Here is a 20,990-nt window from a genome sequence, read left to right as displayed (position 1 = left end):
CATTAAGGTGTGTCCTTTTAATCAGAATAACAACAGCCCCCCCACCATGATTTGCTACTTTAGTGGAAGGGACACTGAAGTTTGGGCAACTCGAAATATCAATTGCTTTTGGGCTGACACAGGGCTTTTGTAGCCTAAAGCAGCGTTTCTCAAATGCCACTGTGGCTGCATGTGGCCACCAGGGGCTTTTCTTGCAGCCACAGCCTCCTGGGCTGGGGGGACAGCAAAGTAATGGCTCCTCCCCTGGGGCTGCCTGCAGGGATTGGTCCCTATCCCCTTCTGGAGCCACAAACACTGTAGGAACAGGCAATCAGTGAGAGTTCCCCACCTTCCCAGGGGTGGTGCAGCTCAGGCTTCAGGCTTCTGCCCTGGGGTGGCGGGCATGGCGCCACCCCCAGACTCACCCCCCAGGATCACCTCAACCCCCACTGCCTCTTCCAGACCCCCTTTGCCCCTGGCCCCCCTGCCTCCTTACCCACCTCCTCATCCAGGGCTTACTCAGCCCTGGCATGCTGGGGGACAAAGTAAGTCTGCTGTGAAAAGCGCTATGAACAAATATACAAATATCACTTTTCACAGTAGCAGAATTATTAACTAGCAATCTAAAAAAAATCAAAACATGCAAAGCACTTTATTTTTGTTTCTATTCTGTTTAGGTCCAGTGAAAAGCAGAGACAACTGCACATTATTTGTATTATTGAGTCTGCAAAAAAGCCTACATAAATAAATTACAATGATCTGGATATGTCTATGTGCATATGTATTTGTTTGTCCTAAAGTATTTTAGGAAAAATTCTCAGGGCGGCCACCAGCAAGAGTTGGTGGCCGCACGCTGAGGCTGCCAAAAATATGTTGTGTAAGGTAATGTGGTTCAGCAGAGCACCTTAAGAAACTCAGCTGCTGTATCTTTCCCTCCCTCCATCCCAGCTTTAGCCCAGAACAGAGAGGAACTAGATCTTTGTTATTTAACAAGAAAGGTCAACCGGCAAGCCAGAGACATGCATTATTTAAGATTTGCTGGTTCACATCATGAACACTGGTGTACAAGGTGACAACAGTTCTCTATTAACTGCTACTCACTAATTGGTACGAGTAAGAGTAAAAATGGGTACAAACCCGTTTCCTGAGCAAAGAGCTAAAATCATCTGGATTACTACGGCTCAGAAAGGACCAGAGGAAGAGAAGGGTTCTGGGGAGCTACGGATATGAAAACATCAGGCTGTCCTGCCTCTGGACATCTGATTACACACACACCCTCTCCTAGCATAGACATCACAAACACCCCTCTCCTAGAATAGGCATCATCATATGACTTCATAGGAGTCCTACGTCTCAGCCCATCTGGTAGTGCTGCTAGCTAAAGACCATGGAGAAGATCATTTTTCCAGCCATACTCACAGTCATACTGAGAGGTTGATAAATTCAAATTAGTTGTTACCACTCAAGAAACAGATCTTGGAGTCATTGTGGATAGTTCTCTGAAAACATCCACTCAATGTGCAGCAGCGTCAAAAAAGCAAACAGAATGTTGGGAATCATTAGGAAAAGGATAGATAATAAGACAGAAAATATCACATTGCCTCTATATAAATCCATGGTACACCCACATCTTGAATACTGCATGCAGATCTGGTTGCCTCATCTCAAAAAAGATATATTGGAATTGGAAAAGGTATAGAAAAGGGCAACAAAAATTATAGGAGTATGGAACAACTTCCATATGAGGAGAGATTAATAAGACTGGGACTTTTCATACTGGAAAAGAGACGAATAAGGGGGGATATGAATAGAGGTCTATAAAATCATGACTAGTATGGAGAAAGTAAATAAGGAAATGTTATTTACTCCTCATAACACAAGAAGTAGGGGTCACCAAATTAAATTAACAGGCAGCAAGTTTAAAACAAACAAAAGGAAGTATTTCTTCACACAATGTACAGTCAACCTGTGGAACTCTTTGCCAGAGGATGTTGTGAAGGCCAAGACTATAACAGGGTTCAAAAAAAGAACTAGATGCGTTCATGGAGGATAGGTCCATCAATGGCTATTACCCAGGATGGGCAGCTATGGTGTCCCTAGCCTCTGTTTGCCAGAAGCTGGGTATGGGTGACAGGGGATGGATCACTTGATGATTACCAGTTCTGTTCATTCCCTCTGAAGCACCTGGCATTGGCCACATCAGAAGACAGGATACTAGGCTAGATGGACCATTAGTCTGACACAGTATGGCCATTCTTATGGGGGGCGGGCTTAGATGCTTATTTCTTTTTTAGGGTCACACAGACCTTTACTAGTAAACCCTTTGCCAGGATTTCAGTAGGCTTTACCAGCAAAGAACAAGTTAAGACCAGAAACATTCCTTATGCTATCACCAGTTTGGGACTGCTGGTTCTTGACCACAGATTTTACATATGAAGATCATTTGTCCTCTCCGCTTGAATGTCTCGCTGTCTGCTTTATTCATCTCCCCTCCCAAACACTCATCTTCCCCCGTTCTGTCACTGTTGACAGCACCACTCCCCTCCTGGTCTCCGCCCAGTCACCCAGGCCACACCCAAATTCTGCTGCTTCCTCCTCTTCAATATCACCATGAGCTGCCTTTTACTTTCCATCCCCACAGCTGAATCTCTTCTGCAGGGCCTCATTACATCCTATCTTCCTCTTTGGCCTCCTTAACATCCATGCTGCCCTCGCTTCAGTCTATACAAAATGTTGCAACTAAAGTTGCAAAGATTTTCCTTGATAATCAATTTGATCAGGTCACTCCTTTCTTTGAATCCTTCTGCTGGCTCCTCACCTTCTCTTGCAGGAAATTCAAGCTTCTTGTCATTACTTTCAGACTTCTAGGGAACTCTGTCCGCTCCACTTATTTTCACTTGTCTCACTTTGTGTTGTTCACATCTACCCTCTACACTCATTTTCCTACCTTCAACCATCCACATGAAAATTTCTGCACTTTCTTCCTTGCTGCTTCATATGCAGTGCTCCCTTCCTGAGCCCATCTGCAAGGCTCCTACCCTGGCCACATTTACATCCCTTTTGAAGATCCACCTCTGCTGTGCTACCTACAGCGAATCTAGTTCACATGTATATTCACTTTTTAAAAAATTATATGTTGTTTATTCTTCCTGCTGACCTGTCTTCTTGTCTATCTGTCCTTAGACGGTGAGCTATTTAGAGCAGGAATTGTTCCTGCTGGTCTGTCTCAACAGTAAGGGGCCTAAATCCTGAATGAAGCCAAAGAAGAGAGAAAGCCAAGAAAAATCCCATAACATAAGACAGCTACAGCAATTAGACCTGTTAGTGAGACGATGCTATTGACATTTAATTCTATTAAGGTTCTTGTACTGTACCCATCACCACAGTATCAGAGCACCTGACAACATGAATAATCCCATGTTGCTCTGCAGACTAAGATACATCCCCAGGCAGGTGACAAGATCAGCACTTATTTGACTCAAAATGACAAGGACAGACATAATCAAAATAAGCGGAAGGCCCTGTATTTGGTTTTTTAAATGCATCTGAAATTAAAACTATGTATTTACACACACATACAAGCCATATAGGTGGAGTGATATCCCTGTGCTAAATGAATTCCTACTACTCCTGTCCCACCTGGCATTTACTCTAACAGCTTCCAACAATGGCTTTTCCCCCTTCATCTCAAAAACAACCTGCCAGAGAAATGTTTCCGCCTCTTTCTCCAGAAATGTGGAATTTCCCACCCAATGTCCAGAACAGGCAAAATTCAGCTGTGGATCAACAACAGCTCTTCTAGGCATGAAAATGCAAAAAATTTAAAGTCTTCTATTTCAAAACCCTGCAGGGTTAGAAATGAGAACTTTACTGGTCACGTTTTCAAGAGCGTTCTCCGATTAGATGTTCTCATTTTTCCCCAAAGTAGCGGGTGCTACCTACATACATTTGTAACAAAGTTTACATATTTATATATACACACCCACACACACCAGCCGTTTGGAAAGGGAGATGACCTGTGTTCTAACAGGACATTAGCACCCAATTAGTACTTGCTTTTAAGACTGGAAAGTTCCAACATAACACCCCTGATATTTTTAAATATTAAAGAAAAAAAACTTTTTTATCCCATTGAGTCCAGTACAGCTGGGCTCATAGGAACTCAACACTAGACTTCACAGGTGGAGGAACATGAAAAATATAGTCCCAATAAATTTTTTTTTAAAACTCTAAAATATCCTGAAATTGTATTTGCTATGTGGCATAAACAGACTACATGATGGCATAGGACAGCATAAAGATTTTATCAATATGTGTTTGACATGATCTACTTAACAAACCAATAGACTCATACATTCCAAGGCCAGAAGGATCATTGTGATCATCTAGTCTGACCCCCTGTATAACACAGGCCATCAAACGTCCCAAAATAACTCCTAGAGCAGATTTTTTAGAAAAACATCCAATCTTGATTTAAAAATTATCAGTGATGGGGAATGCACCACGACCTTTGGTGAATTGTTCCAACAGTTAATTACCCTCACTGTTAAAAATGTACACCTTATTTCCAGACGGAATTTGTCTAACTTCAACTTCCAGCCATTGGATTGTGTTATACCTTTCTCTGCCAGAATAAAGGGCCCATTATTAAATATTTCTTCCCCATGTCTATACTTAGAGGCTGTAATCAAGTTACCCCTTAACCGCATGAGTAATGAGACATCCCAAGCTCATGCTAATAAAACACTTGCACCACACCAGCATGTGTTCTCTCCCTCTCATTCATTATATATATTACACACACACAAATCTTATTTATTTTCTGAAGTCCTTACAATTCCTGGCCCTGTAGGGGCAATACCTTCAGGGCTACATACCGTTGCTGGAGAGGAGCGTGAAGTTAGTGACAGAGAGTGTCTAGTGTTTTCCATCCCCCCATGAATGAGATAGGCTCCCGAGCTGGAGAGGATCTGACTTCCCCCAATGTCCATAGTGATGCCCACCATGCTGTGAGAGGGAATGGCTGTAGGAGAGGATGCCACTGTAGTCACCTGTGCTCCACCTCCCTGCGGTTCGAAATAGGAAGCTGCGCTGCTGGGGGCATAAATCTGAGCTTCAGTGTTGTAGGAGTAGGCGGCTCGGCTGTCAAAGGAACAATGCGGTTAGGATGTGAAGTACACACGAACGGAGAGGAGCTTAAATATCTAATTTCACTCTCACACTGGGATCTTCAGTAAGTTTTTTTTAAAAGCCTTGACTCCATTGCAGATGGGATTTGCTCTACTGAAATTTAGTTCAGATATAGAAGTCAATTGACAACATGAATCTCTCTGATGACAGCCCTGAAGCAGGCCTCAAGCCAGAGCCCTTTGGAACGTTTGCTGTGTCAGAGGGGGAATGTTGGGCACAGCACGACTGGGCCCAAGAAGGAGCCTTCTGACAGCCTGGCTCTTCAGAAATGAGGGAAATTTTTCAAAAACACCCAAATGAGACTGAGGCCTAGTCAACACTGAAAAATGTTTGCTACCAACAAACCCTCAGTGCAGGCACAGTTTACATAAAGGCAAAAGAGGGCTTTTTCCGCTATCAATTCTAATAAGATAAACTGGCAAAATTGCATCTATACTGGGGCTTTTTCTGGGATAGAAATGTTGTTTTAAAAACACAAAAACAAAACTTCAAAACCCTAACGAACACTACTATCCTAGCAAAAATTGCTATCGTAGAACTGGCCTGATGCTCTGAAGTGCCTAAGTCCCTTTTGAAAATGCAACTGACGTTTTTAAGTCATTTAGGTCTTTTGAAAATTCTACCCTTTATAGCTCAAGAATCTGCGGTAAATAGAGCTGGTTGAAATTTTCTCATCAAAATATTTTTTTTCAGTAAATATGGCTTTTTGTCCCAAAGTAAAGCTTTCGCCCAAATTTTTCATTTTGGTTGAAATGTTTCAGTTTTTCATTGAAAAACTAGAAATTGATTTTTTTTTCCTCTTTTCGTTTTCCGTTGAAAAACTGAAATATTTTTACACAAAATTGCAGGAAAAGATTAGTTTTTTAAAAAATTTCCTGTGACAAAAATTGGCTTTTTTGGGGGATAGGGTGGGGGGGGGGACCATCTCTGATAATAAGTTTCAGGAATTGGCCAAGAAGTCTAGTGGAACTGCCAGTGCCAGAGAATCCAATCTCAAGTTTACCCCACGAATAGCCACCATGCTCAAGAGAAGGGCAAGATGGGTAAGAACCAATGTCATCTATACTCAGAGCAACATTGAGACCCAGGGTCTCTACTCTTACAAGTCTGTCCAGCAGGGCACCCTCGCATGACGTGGAACAAATACAAGGTAATGCAATATGAATGCGCTGCATGAAGATATTTCTTGGGCTAAGAGAGTTGTTTTGGCCCTTGTTACGGTCCAGCACCACAGAATAGGTAGCAACCCACAATTCCCAGGGGGAAGGACACAAAGAGGCTTTCAAGTGGAAAAGAGAAAACCCTAGAAAGAACCTTCCTTCCAATTAGCATGGTCTCTCATTTATGTGGAGTTTCCATTTTTAAAACCCCAGCTCCCTAACAGATACAAAAGGGTTTGGAGAAGGAATATAGGATCCGCTTACATAGGGCATGTCTACACTTATCGGTAGATCGGCACTGCTGCAATTGATGCAGCAAGTGTCGATTTAGCGGGTCTGGTGAAGACACGCTAAATCGATGGGAGAGCACTCTCCCATCAATGTGCGTACTCCGCCTCCCGAGAAGTGTAAGGGAAGTTGATGGGAGACGTTCTATCAACACAGCACAGGGGAGCCACCGTGGTAAGTGGATCTAACAACGTCGACTTCAGTTACGTTATTCATGTAACTGAAGTGGAGTAAGTTAGTTCGATTTAACGCAGTAGTGTAGACCAGCCCATAGAGTGAGCTCCATGTGGTTTAGGGTGGGATCTCCTCACACACACACAATGCCTCCAGCATCAAAGAAGCAGTATGGCAACTGCCACACCCATTAAACAGGGTAGTACGTGCTGCTTCTCCTCTTGCTCACTCTCCCCTTTATGGGAGCTACTGCCTGCAGCGGCACTAGAATGGAGCAAATCTTGTTATGGGGCAAATGTAAGGACTGACCCTGTACCAAGCTGCAAGGTGGGTGTATGAAGTGGAGAATAAGGCTTTTTGTGTACTCTCTCTCCACCTTTCAGGGCAGACACAATTGTGCTCTGTCTCTCAAAGAAAGCAAAATGAACTTTTACATCTGTCAGGCTGGCATTTATTGGCCCTAGTAACGTGAATGACAGAGACTCTTACATGGTTCCATTGGTGTAGACAGCCTCTCCTCCTTCCACATACTGGACCTGGGTTGGGTACACATGCTGCACAGTTTGCACCTGAAACACATGTGACAATGCTGGGTTTATAGATGAATTATTGACAAGCAGTAATGGATGACACTACACACACAAGCAATTAGCATTTAAAAGGGCACTCAAAGCTGTTTAAGAATGAATATTAACTTTTAACTTTCTATTTGTCCTATTTTTGAAATGTATTTTTTTAAAGGCCTCATTTTTTAAAATTTGACATCAACATTCACACAACTAAAATACACACAGGCAATTCTTTGCACAAACAACACTGTTCTCATACCCATCCGTTCTGTACATGCAAACACACACTTTGTCAGCACAACTACTTGTTTGGGCCTACTATGTGAATGCAAGTCAGGATTGTTTTAAAAAACCATTGGCTCTAGACAGTAATCTTTACAGAAGAGTGCAATAATTATTTTTTAATATTTATAAAAATAATTTTAAAATAAATCTCTCCCTAGACTCTATAATTGAAACCTGATGCAAGACAGGTGCCTAGGAGAATTTGATTTTAAACCTTAAACAACCATGAGAGAGTCTCCTTTATCATCAATCTAAAATAAGGAATAATCACGTGAAAGGACAGAGGAAATGGCTCTCCCTGCCATCTCAAGTTCTCTGGTCAGACACTGTTCTAGAAAAAATCCACATTTTAATTGATTAAAGAGATAGCCTATATAGTTTCAAGCAGCCCATGCTGGACATGTGGGTAAGGGAAGGGCTGCAGGTTGTGTTTGCTTTCAAGTGACTGAATGGCAATAGCATTTGGTCCCCCACTCCATTGATATTACCTGCTGTGAGACCTGCTGAACTCTGGGAATGGAGATCTGCTGCATCTGTGCTCCTTTGGGAGAAGAGCTTGTTGTTTGAACCAAAATCCTCTGAAAAAATAAAAAAGAGAAATGTGCATTTAGATCCAGTGTTACAGTTGGACCCAGAACACCCCATTCTGGCTAGGCCATTTCCTGCAATACACATACTAGAGGATTTGCTCCAAATCCCCAAATACAGGCAGCAGCTCCACCATACTTTATGGCTACCCACACACACTCCCGCTCCTTAAAGCCTCCACACATATTCCATTTAGTCTAAACTACAGTTAAATTGGGCATGGGCCCAAACCCAATACCCTAAACTTGGGGAGAGCTCAGATGTGGATCCAAATGGTTTGGCTGGGCCCATCTTTAAGTGAAACTTGGTTTAAGCAGCCACCCCAGGGAATAGCAGAAACTGGTTGCTTAGTAAAAGCAGGTCTTAAAACAAAAGGTCAGCCACAACTATTGTGGAAAATCTCTGCATCTTTCCCCATGCCTGCATTTCTCCTATGCAGGGAAAACTCTTCAGAAGCTGCTACTCCAGGCCACTACCCTTTTTCAAAGTTCACTTCTGCCATAATCCCTACAAGGAACAAAGCAAATACATTTATTGATCTCCATTCAGTGCCATGATGAGCACTAACCCCGTCTGAATTCTCTCTTTTCAGATGTAGAGCCAATAACATTAAATTGAAATGCCATTTTTAATTCTGGATCCTTGAAGCCATTATTGCATAATTTGCCATGTTCAAACAACCATCGTACACTAATGTCAAAGTTGATTTTCTTACTGCTTCCTTTAATTTTTTCTCTCTTGTTATTCACTTGCAGATTCTAGAAGTGGGTCTGCAAGTTTAAGTCTGTCTGGAGGAGATTGTCCAGGACAAATTGCTTCAATCACTTCTTCAAATTGCTCTTTTTGTGCTACATTAAAGGTGATGTTAGCATAAAAGAATTTGATAAGAAGTTGAAACCTTTAAGTCTTTGCCTTTCAGTTGTTCTTAATGGCATAATCACAGATTGACCTGTGACATATTTGGACTGTTGATGATGAACAGAAATTGCTTTAGAAAGAAACTAATGTTGAAGAGCTGCTGGAAGGCCTGGAAGAGGAATGTAAATTTTTAGTGTGGGTATCTTTCGATGACATTTGTGGCATCCAAAATCGATGTTCCAGGATCAAACTAAATATTCTGCTCCACCAGAGCAATATTCTGCTATTCCTTTAATAAGCAATGTTTCTTCAGGGTCAAATGGGCCACTAAATTAATCTGAATAAACCGATTTACTAGACTTTTTCAAGAGAAGCATGATTCTTTTCTATCTTGCTGCTGGACTTTTGTAGAAGTTTACATTTTACTTAAGAAGAGTCATCTGTTTTCATTACTTCACTCCACACAAACACTTGATTCATACAGAAGGGATCAGTAGATCATCTAGTCTGACCTGCTGCATATCATGGGCCATTACATTTCACCCAGTTACCCCTGTGTTGAGCCCAATAACGTGTGTTTGAATAAGGCATAACGTACATATGGCTAAAGTATACCTTCCAGAAAGGCATCCAGTCTTAATCTGAAGACATTAAGAAATGGAGAATCCACCACTTCCCTTGGTAACTTGTTCCAATGATTAATCACCTTCATCAATTTCTATCTTATTTATCGTTTGAATTTGTCTGGCTTCAGCTTTCAGCTATTGGTTCTTGTTCTACCCTTCTCTGCTAGACTGAAGAGCCCTTTAGCACCCCGTATTTTCTCCTGGTGAAGGCATTTATACACTAATCTTGTCACTTCATTCTTTTTGATAAACTAAAGAGACTGAACTCTGCGGTCTCTAAGACCTTTTCTCTAGCCCCCAAATAATTTTTGTGGCTCTTTTTTCCCATCCCCTCTCATTTTTCAAAATCCTTTTTAAAATATGGACAGCGAAAGTGTAAACAGTACTGGTCTCACCAATGCCATATACAGAGGTAAAATCGCCTCCCTACTCCAACTTACTATTCCCCTCTTAATTCACTGAAGGACCACATTAGCCCTTTTTGCCTCAGCATCACACTGGGAGCTCATGTTCAGTTGCTTGTCCACTATCACCCCTAAATCCTGTTCAGAGTCAGTGCTTTCTAGGATACAGTTCCCCATTCTACAGGTATGACCTGTATTCTGTGTTCCTTTGCCTTGGCTGTATTAAAACGCATTTTGTTCGAACGGGCCCACAAGCGATCCAGATGGCTCTGTATGACTGCCCTGTCCTCATCATGGTTTACTATTCCCCCAGTCTGTGTGTCATCCACAAATTTTATCAGCAGTGATTTTATATTTATTTCCACAACTGATGAAAATGTGGAAGAGTGTCGAGTCTAGTACCGATTCCTCTTTTTGATGATGATTCCCTATTGACAACTACTTTTGAGATCTGTCAGTTAGCCAGTTCTTAATCATTTTAATGTGTGCTTGATTGATATTCTACCGTGCTAATTTTTTAAATCAGAATTTTGTGTGACACTATGTCAATGCAATACAAACATTTATTATAATTTAGGCTTGAATAAAGACTGGGAGTGGATGTGTCATTACACAAAGTAAAACTATTTCCCCTTGTTTATTTCCCCTCCTACTGTCCTTGTAAACTGCTGGAAATGGCCCACCTTGATTATTACTTCAAAAGGTTTCTCCCCCTCATCCACTCCCTGCTTTCCTGCTGGTAAATAGCTCACCTGTCCTGATCACTCTCGTTACAGTGTGTATGGTAACCCCCATCGTTTCATGTTCTCTGTGTATATAAAATCTCCCCACTATATTTTCCACTGTATGCATCTGATGAAGTGAGCTGTAGCTCACGAAAGCTGATGCTCTAATAAATTTGCTAGTCTCTAAGGTGCCACAAGTCCTCCTTTTCTTTTTGCGGATACAGACTAACACGGCTGCTACTCTGAAATATATCTACACAGTTACCTTTATCAACCAAACCTGTAATCTCAAAGAATAAGGTCAGGTTTGCTTGACAGGAGCTATTTTCCATTAAATCATGTTGACAGCATTAATTATATTCCTACCCTTTAATCGTTAGAATGAGAAACAACCTTCTGGTGAAATCAACACTGAAGATCAAAAAATACAATGAACAGGCCAATTTTATAGCAGGACCACACTCTACTCTGCAAGTTGGGCAGAGCAATTTCAAGATTCTAGCAAACCAAGTGTCCAAGCAGTTCCAGCTCCATCCACTCCCCTCTTCAACATCCAATAATAGTTGATTCTACCCACTAGCTACACCTCTCTCTCCAATCAATCACTCCATCCTTCCATCTGTTCTGCATCCTTTCTGAACAGTTATATAAAAACTTTCTCATAGTTCCCTAAGAGGCATAAGTGGACCCTCAATTTTCTCATCACTTCCTTTTAATATTCTCAAATACAATTTTCATTCACAGATTGAAATTAGAACCTAATATTTCTAGTATCACAAAAACTTTCAAACATGTTACATGTATGTAAATGTGTCAAAGCAATACACACTCAAAAAGTGAAGAAAACACCTCCAAAATCACCCCCTCCCTGCCAAAAAAACCCACTATGGTTTTTTTTTCTGATTTACACACAAATTCTGCTGATTTTGATACATCTTTCAACTCCAGGAGATGCCTTTTTAAACAATGTGGTACAATTTGCATCTTTATTGCTTTTATTGACACATCAAATAATGACGTCAGGACACTGCAATGGAGCAAACACCAAATTGGCAGGAAAGCGTTTTCTTGGCAACACGGCTAAATTAAAATCCAAATCTCATGCCTTAAATCAAAGTGTGTTTTTATTACAAACATTTATATGGCATTTATCAATGTCATATCTAGGTAGGCTTCATCACCACTTACACACACACACACATGCACTCTTCAGGTTGATTTTTTAACAAAATTCTTTGAGCCAAGAGTTAAAGCATATTCTTCATTAAAATTAGGTTTATTTTCCATGGAGACAGCACTCACAGCCGCGCAGCTGGAGGAACGTTACCTGCTGGGAGGCTGGCACTGGCTGCACTACTGGAGCTTGAGCAGATGCAGAAGTACGCAGTGCCACAGACGTCGCTGAATCTGATCCGCCCTCTGAATTCTGCATGCTCACTGCCAGAGAGAGCACAGAGGAGATCAGATAGAGAAGAGACAACTTTACTAATTTACAGCTCTCAAAGAAAAGTAATCAGAGTCCAAAAGAATAAAATCCCCGTAGAGGGTCTATGACCTGTCAGAGAAAGGTAACCACCACCCTACTTGGAGGATTCTTTTTAGTTTTGGTTCTAATATTACTGCTGTATTATATTGAGATAAATTTACACAATTGTTCCACAGAAAGAGAAGGAAAGGGAAGGAGCAGAAAATGTGTTTCTGAATATAAATATAACAAAAAATCGCATTGGGGAATTATTGTGTCATAGCAGACATGCAGCTGCTCCTCACTGGGACAGAAGCACACTCGAAGAACAAGAAATACAATCTCTTTCCAACCTGGGCTTAGCATATTTAGCTACCTCTAAGTGTTTAAATAAAGCAAAGTGCCAAACAACTTGATTCTATTCCCAGCAATGTAACCACGACACAGTGTGTTAGAGCACTAATTCTCAACCTTTCCAGACAACTGTACCCTCTCAGGAGTCTAATGTCTTGCATACCCCAAGTTTCACTTCACTTAAAAACTACTTGCTTACAAAAATCAGACAAACATACAGAAGTGACACCGCACACTATTACTGAAAAATGGCTGACTTTCTCATTTTTACCATATTATAAAATAAATCGATTGGAATATAAATATTCTACTTACATTTCAATGTATAGTATACAGAACAGTATAAACAAGTCATTGTCTATATGGAATTTTAGTTTGTACTGACTTCGCTAGTGCGTTTTATATCGCCTGTTGTAAAACTAGGCAAATCTCTAGATGAGTTGATGTACGCCCAGAAGAGCTCTGCACACCCTCAGAGGTACATGTACCCTTGGGTGAGAACCACTGTGTTACAGCCATGCCACGTTGGACAGTAATATCCCCAACTGCAATGGTGGGGATACTCTGACTAGAACAAATTTTGTATAAAAAAAAAATACAAAGTGCTCTTTTCTCTCTAAACTGAAAGCTTAAAATAAACAAATAAAAAACCCCACACTCACGCTCCCTTTCTGGTTTCTGATCAAAACCAAAGATTTAGAAATTCCAAATCTTGAGGTTTTGTTTTTTCTCTCTTCTTCCCCTTTTGCCACTGAATGCAACAGAATGAAGACTTCTGGAGTCTCTTTACACACAAACACTCTTTTTCATTCTTTCCTTTTATTTAGATCTGTCTGTCTGACACTCACTTTTCAACACGTCCTCAACTTTGGAAAAAAAAAAGTTTGAGGCAAAGGAAAAAAAATGAAAATGGAGGTAAAAATCCAAAACTCTGGATATTATTCATCTTATTGCACTCCATGACAAAGAGGAAAAAAGGAAAGCAGGGAGGGGGACACTGAATATTTAAAATAGTTGGAGAACTGAACAAGAGATGTTTCCATTTTGTGTGGTCAAAACAGAACAAACTTCAATATTTTTCAGAGTTATTTTTCCATTTTTCTAACCAGCTCTGATCCTGCGCAATCATGTTTTTTCTCTCTCTACTCCACCCAGCCCCAAACAGCTTGTGAGTCATTTTCTCTTCTATGTTCCTCCTGGACAGGGACAGGACAAGACAGGAGATACAGGAATAATATATTTTCAGCTCACTGCTCAAAACACAGCTAAAGAACCAAGAACCAAATACTGCAGAAACAAGAGAAAGCCAAGTCATATTCTGCATCATAGTTTATATCCTCTTCCTAGGCACCAAGTCATATATACCCTCCATTCTCCTTGGGAACAGTACACAGAATAGGTTTGCATACAACTAGGGTGACCTCGTGTCCGGTTTTTGACCGGAACACCGGTCGAAAAGGGACCCTGGTGGCTCCAGTCAGCACCACCGACTGGGCCGTTAAAAGTCCGGTCGTGTCCTGGGGCCCCGCACTGTGCCCTGGAAGCGATCAGCAGGTCTGGCTCCTAGGCAGGGGGGCCACAGGGCTCCATGTGCTGCCCCTGTCCCGAGAACCAGTTTGCACTCCCATTAGCCAGCTCCTGGTCAATGGGAGCTGGGGGAAGCTGGTGTCTGCGGGCGAGAGCCACACATGCCGCAGAGCCTCCTGCCCCTCCCTCTGTCCCCACCCCGCCTAGGAGCTGGACCTGCTGGCCGCTTCCGGGGCACAGTGTGGTGCCCCAGGACAGGCAAGCAGCCTGCCTTAGCCCCCCCGCTATGCCGCTGACTGGGAGCCACCCGAGGTAAGCCCGCACCCCAACCCTGAGCCCCAACCCCCTGCCCCAGCCCTGAGTGCCTCCAAACCTGGAGCCCCCTTGTGTACCCCAAACCCCTCATCCCTGGCCCCATCTCAGAGTCTGCACCCACAGCCCAGACCCCATACCCCCTCCTGCACCCCAACCCCCAGCCCTGAGCCCCTCAACCCGGAGCCCCCTCCTGCGCCCCAGAGCCCACACCCCCCAGCCGGAGCCCTCATCCCCTCCCGCACTCCAACTCCTTGCCCCAGCCCGGAGCCCCCTCCCACACCCTAAACCCCTCATTACTGGCCTTAGCCCAGAGCCCACACCCCCTTTTAGAGCCCTCACCCTCTCCTGCAACCCAACCCCCTGCCCCAGCCCAGTGAGAGTGAGTTAGGGTGGGGGAGAGCGAGCCACTGAGGGAGGGGGAGGGGGGCTCGGGTGTTTGGTTTTGTGCCAATAGGAAGTTGGCAATTCTACATACAACTCCATTATACCAAATATCTGCTGCTTTGCCTCACTGGCTGAATGTATTTTTGAAATGTATCTAAAAAAAAATTATTTATAAAAAGATTCCAGTTGCATCAGTACAATGTGACAAATTTATATATAAAAGAATAATTCTCTCCCCGAAGTTAAGGAATAGCATCACATCTGTACTAGTCCTGGGGCCCACATTATTTGCAAGTAAACAGGTGGCCAGCACAAGACCTTTGGCGAAGAAGATAAATGTATACATTAATATAAACAGAGGAATAAATTGCCTCAAGGAGAAGAAAATCTCATTTGTGAGCTCCATTATAATGCAGTAGGATCACAAATGCACCTTTTTCTCATTTCCATTTTTCCTAAGGACTTTTCACAGTGCTGTATGAGACTACATCTCAAGCGTATAGTAGTATGTTGCTCCAATATCAAATTTCCCTCAATGAGCCTGATGCTTGCAAGGGATGCTCAGGACCTTGGCAGGGTCAGATCCTGAAGCACCTGGTCTATAAGAGAGATTTATAAAGTGAAGCTACAGTTGTAAGAGGACCAGGTGAAAGTGGCACCATCTCAAATATCTGCTTCTCCCTGTGCCTTCAACTCACATGTACTCACCTTTACTGACAAGTTTTTCTCTTCCAGTGACCCTGAAAATGCTAAAGGGTTGAGAGCTGGATCTTATTTTCCTCACACTTGCATCATCAGCATTGTCAGATTTGTTACAACTGCAGACTCTTTACTACTGATGATGATGCCATAAACACAGAGAACCCAGCTGGATTTTCAGATCCCAAGTGAAGTCTGCAGCACTGGCCATTAGAAAAGCCATTGATATGTAAAACTGAGCAAATGTGATTTGGAGCCCCAGAATGAAATTTTACATAGTGATTTTTTTTAATTGAGTGAAAACCTCCTTGGATAATTTCCACCTTCCTTCAAATGCTCCATGTTCCATGCTTCTTGGGAACGGAAGAGGCAAATATGTTTATGCCTTCTGCTAAGATTCACTTGTGCTGCTGACAAGCCTAGAACATAAACAGAACTCCTACACTCAGTGATGACTCCTACTCTCTGAAGAGCTGTACACAATGTTGCCCTGTATCTTGGGAAGACATTTGCACTCACGGGAGCTGACTGTTCCAGGGCAGGGGCAAGGAGCACAACATTGAGAGCCAAAGTGGAGATTTTCAGAGGTACAAATAGGAGTCAAGCACCCAATTTCCACTGAAAGTCAATAGAAGCTGGATAGGTAACTCCCATTTATGCCATTGAAAGCCCCCTCCCCACCACCCCGTCATTTAGAGCTAATGCTATGTCTACACTATAGATCCTCTACTGGCATAGGTTTGTTGGCATAACTTTGCTAGCCCAGCCTGCTAGTGTAGACGCAGCCTATACCAACGGAAGGAATTTATCTGTCAGTGTCGGAACACCATTTCCTAGTGTAGACAAAGCCTGAGCGTTAAAGGGAAGAGCCTTGTCTTAGGTGCACCACCCTGATTTATGTCAACAGTACAGCTGCTAACTTCTCACCTAGCACTTTGGAATTCTGCTCACTGCTATGAAACTGATGCCTGCTACAAGTTGTACAGGGACTCTCTTTATCTCTCTATCTGGTTTCTGACCTGTACTCAGCGCACCAATTCCATGGCATTCTGGATCAATTGCTCCTAATGCAGACTCAGTTGCTCAAATGTAAATTCTGCTACATGTCAATGATGCAAATTTTGCTACTACCCTTATTAGATTTGGCATAAAGAATAGAAAGATACACACAGCCAAGCCACATTGGCCATATGACCTTGATATCAGGAGGACACTGAAGTTAGCTATCAGCATAAAAGAGTAACAGAACTATTAAAAGCCGTCGATGGACCCTGGTAGCCAACTAATGAAGTGACACCTGTGCAATCCCATTTGTCTCAATAGATTTGTACAGGTGAAAATGATTTAACAACTGTAATTCCAATCAGTTGATGATGCATAAGGAGGAATAGAATCCAAAGCTGACTCTCTCAGCTGTGTTGGCTCTTGCATGGCTAAGAAGAGTAAAAAGAAGTCAATTATTTTTGTCAGTAAAGTCAGCAGACCAGATTATGAGCACTCACACGGGGCACAACTCTGTAGTAAGAAGGGACCTTTTAAAAAATATTCATTTTCAGATTAAGACAAGCTTTAAAACTCTGGTGATCCACCTGGTGATGCGACAATACCATGCTTGTGACATCAGAGTTCACCACTATGGAAGTGATCGGAAAGGTCTAAACTCCGGATTGCAACATCATTAAATGAATAAGGCAGATGCAGGAGGCTGCTGTACTCTGGAAACCTTCTGTTTACACACAGCTATCTTGGTATCCAGGCAAACAGCAGTGACAGGAAAGGAAATACAGAAAAAGCTAATAACTTCTGGGTTCTATTTCTGGTTCTACCACCAACTTGCTTTTTGACCTTGAGCAAGTCATTTCCCTTCTCCTATGTCTCAGCTTTTCCATTTGTAATGAAAAAACTGAAAATTAGTTTCCTATCTAAGGTGTTTCTAAGGTATCCACCTCAGAATGTTGACACTCAAAGGCATTAGAGAAAAACTAGTAATATTAAAAAACATTGAAAATTGCTGACACAGCAATTTCATACATTCCAATTTTTACTGTTTAATTCATAAACCACACTGCCTTAGTATGATTGGTCTTGTCGATTTTAATCCATCTTGTCCGGGCGTGCCTTAAAAAACTGGGAAAACAAAGATGAGTGTTTCAAAATACTTTCCACAGTCAGCGTTGCAGTGAGGAAAAAATAAAAGTAAAAATAGACTGCTCAGGAGTAAATACTACTTTCCTAGCTTTCCCCAGGCATGTCTATTTTAACTTTGTAACAAGGGAAACCCCACTCACTACCAATTCCCAGGCTTAAAAAACAAACAAACAGGTAAATTTAGCCCTGATCCTGCACTTGACTGTCTATGGGTGCACCCCAGCACCCACGCAGAACTCCACTGAAGTCAATGGGACTCTGGGGGGGGGAGGGGTTCCCAATTTCAGAATTGTGGCCTTAAAGAAGAACTGCAAGTATCTGTCTACAGACTGTTTTAACAGTGCATCAGCTCCTGAATACCCAACTAAAGTTTCTAAGCTACATGCTGAGGCCTCGAACATATAGTACTGCTGATCAGAGTCAGGGCAGGGAGTCTGCCTATGAGAAAATATTTCATTAACTTAACTCCAGTATTCTGGTCCTGATTCAGCAATGTATGCAACGACATGACTAACTTTAAACAATAGAGTAGTCCCATGTGCTTAAGCTCCTTTCGCAACCAGGGCATAAAGGAGTACCACAGTGACTCACTTAACGGTGTGCCTATTTACACACTATTTTTATACAAAGAAGCATATGCAAAAGGTTGTGGTGTTGCCATTTGTATTGAACATATAAATATCAAAAAAGATCAAGGATTATATAATGCTGGGTGGCACTAACATTAATGCCCATGGAAACCAGGGTACCAATAGCAGATCTGATATATACCATAGCAACAGTATTAATTTATTCTCTATTATTTTTTTAACCTGAAATACGTAAGGAAAAAATAATCAAGCAGTAGAGAGAATGTCTCCCTTCCCCAATCCAAAACAATCATAGAATCATTGAATATCAGAATTGGAAGGGACCTCAGGAGGTCATCTAGTCCAACCCCCTGCTCAAAGCAGGGCCAATCCCCAATTTTTGCCCCAGATCCCTAAATGGCTCCCTCAAGGATTGAGCTCACAACCCTGGGTTTAGCAGGCCAATGCTCAAACCACTGAGCTATCCCTCCCCCCAATGAATGTAGATATCACATTATAAAGTACAAGAATTAATATTGTTTTTCAGAAAGTTATTTGAGCATTTTGGGAGACAAAATTTATGTTAAAACTATTTTGGGGGGGAAAAAAATTCAGTTCACCTTTATGATAAAGCTTATTTGGCCACCAGATTTTCTTTAAACTTCGAGGATATTTATAATCCTTTTATCATCATTTTGGCAAATGTTTAAAGTTTGTAAAGTGGAACATCACATAAAAGACAATTCAGTAGCGTGAGGGCGGATTTGGGTTGAGACCTTTACAGAATACTAAAGAATGCTACTACTTTATATTTCATGCTTTCCTCCTAAGGATTTTAAAGCACTTCACAACTATTAATTAAGCTTCACAGTATCTCTCTGAGGACAAGTTATTACAACCAGATGGTAAACGAAGGCATAAAAAGTAGTTGGTTAAGCAACTTGCCCAAGGAAACACAGTGAGTCAGTAGCAAAGCTAAATATTTAGAACTGCAGAATATTAAAAAATACTAAGTCTTCACTTCATGTCTTTCATCTAAGGATTTCAAATTAAGACAGAACAGTGGAAAACAGACCAATTACAATTTTTCACATGAAGTGCTGTATTCCACCTGTAGCTGACAGCAGAGGCTCTCAGACACAGACCTTTGCCTGTTCTAATTTCAGTTCACAATGAAGTCCCAAGGAAAAACATAAGCCATGCTAAATAAAAATATTTAGGAAGGAAAATGGGACAGGTAGACATGTCAGGGCAACAAAAAGGCATAACAGTTCAGCAGCATCCATATTCAATAATGCAAGATCACAATCAGCATTTACTAACACCTCCTCATATTAAATTTCTCTTTAAAACAATGCTGCACATAACCTTTGTATTTATCAATAACATTAGTTAATTAAAAGTAATATTTCCAAGGCACACACCGGATTTTCAGCTGTGCAGAGCTTGTGCTGTTTCATGGATTCTGAGCCATCCAGGGACCAAAATGGACCCAGTGTAATTAAAAGTAGTCTAGTTAAACTTCTAGTCCAGTATGCTCACTGCATGCAAGGTTGTATAAAGAATTTCCAGTTGTATCACGAGTCTCACAATATTTGGCATTTTACTTAAAGCCCCAACTCTTGGAAACAAGTGGTTATGTGAGAATCTCAGCTTTCATTTAAAAAAAAAATTTAAAGATTTCTAGCCCTAATGGTTGCAAAGAAAAGCTTGAAAATGTGATCCAAGTGCATGCTAAAAAGCAGAAGGCAAATCAAAAAACCCAAAGTTTATTGTTTTTTTTTTATCTCAATATTTTTAAGCCAATATCATGATTTTCAGGGGGTTTGGCTCATGGATTTTAAATGCTTGGAGTCAGCAATACTGAGTCTGTATTATCCATATCATTTGACAAATACCATAAAATTATGCTAAAAGGTCATATTTTTAAAATACATGCAGACGGCTGTAAAGTGCAGCCTTAACTTTTAGAATTACTTGGCCTGAATGATGTCTCACCCTTAACACTGGTTGCTAGAATCTAAACTAAAACTCCAGGGTTTGCTTTGCATGGAACTTTTAAGGAAGAGTAAATTTTAAAAAGAACAAAGAACAAAAAAACAAAACAAAAAAACCTACGTTATTCAGCTTCTGGAGCTTCTATCCAGGTTTCGTTTGCTTAGAGCATTTTTTTAATTTATTTATTTCTGTAAAGAAGGAACTAGTAACAGCTGAAATCAGAAGAAATAACTTCAAGTATCAGGCCATCATGTTCTCAACAGGCATTAAGAGGGTATTTTCTCCGAAGTGTGTCTGTAGCCATGTACATATATAAAAAAGGAAAAAAAAGTATTAAAACAGTTTCAGTATATACTGGAAGATATTAGTTCTCAATACCCTCCACAGTAATAAAAAATATGTGGTAAGAAGGACGCAGAGGGCTGCTGTTTTTCCATTCCTTCACCAATAAATGCTTACTATGAATCTCCAACAGCAACTATGCCACACTTATTTAAGAAGGTATCATGTGGTCAAATATTTTCCACTTCACTTGCCACTTTTGGCCTGCCCTCTTATTTAAAAAACTGCCCTGAAATGGAATTAATTGCATTTTAACTGAAGCATATAAAGTGTAGCAGATAAAACTTCTTAAATGATTTTGCAATGAATGAAACTAAGATCAACTCAAGTAATTAAGCCAGTT

General features: G+C 41.3%; 1 protein-coding gene across 3 annotated transcripts in view; it reads right to left on the bottom strand.

Moving 5' to 3' along the window:
• RFX2 (regulatory factor X2) overlaps nucleotides 1-20,990 on the bottom strand; it is a 98,835-nt gene that overhangs the window by 39,685 nt on the left and 38,160 nt on the right. For 2 of the 3 annotated variants that reach the window (XM_073323868.2, XM_073323870.2), the window contains exons 2-5: nucleotides 12,174-12,283; nucleotides 8,134-8,223; nucleotides 7,281-7,360; nucleotides 4,857-5,121 (exon numbers count right to left, since the gene is read on the bottom strand). In XM_073323868.2, the coding sequence (XP_073179969.1) occupies nucleotides 4,857-5,121; nucleotides 7,281-7,360; nucleotides 8,134-8,223; nucleotides 12,174-12,278 (540 nt within the window). In that variant the 5' untranslated portion in view covers nucleotides 12,279-12,283. Of the gene's footprint in view, nucleotides 1-4,856; nucleotides 5,122-7,280; nucleotides 7,361-8,133; nucleotides 8,224-12,173; nucleotides 12,284-12,980; nucleotides 13,057-20,990 lie in introns of those variants that run through there. The other variant, XM_073323867.2, reaches the window with a different exon arrangement.

Source organism: Lepidochelys kempii, chromosome 25 (genome assembly GCF_965140285.1).
Source record: "Lepidochelys kempii isolate rLepKem1 chromosome 25, rLepKem1.hap1, whole genome shotgun sequence".
Classification (NCBI taxonomy): Eukaryota; Metazoa; Chordata; order Testudines; family Cheloniidae; genus Lepidochelys; species Lepidochelys kempii.
Note: the sequence above shows the minus strand (reverse complement) of the source record. Positions and strands in the feature narration are given on the sequence as shown.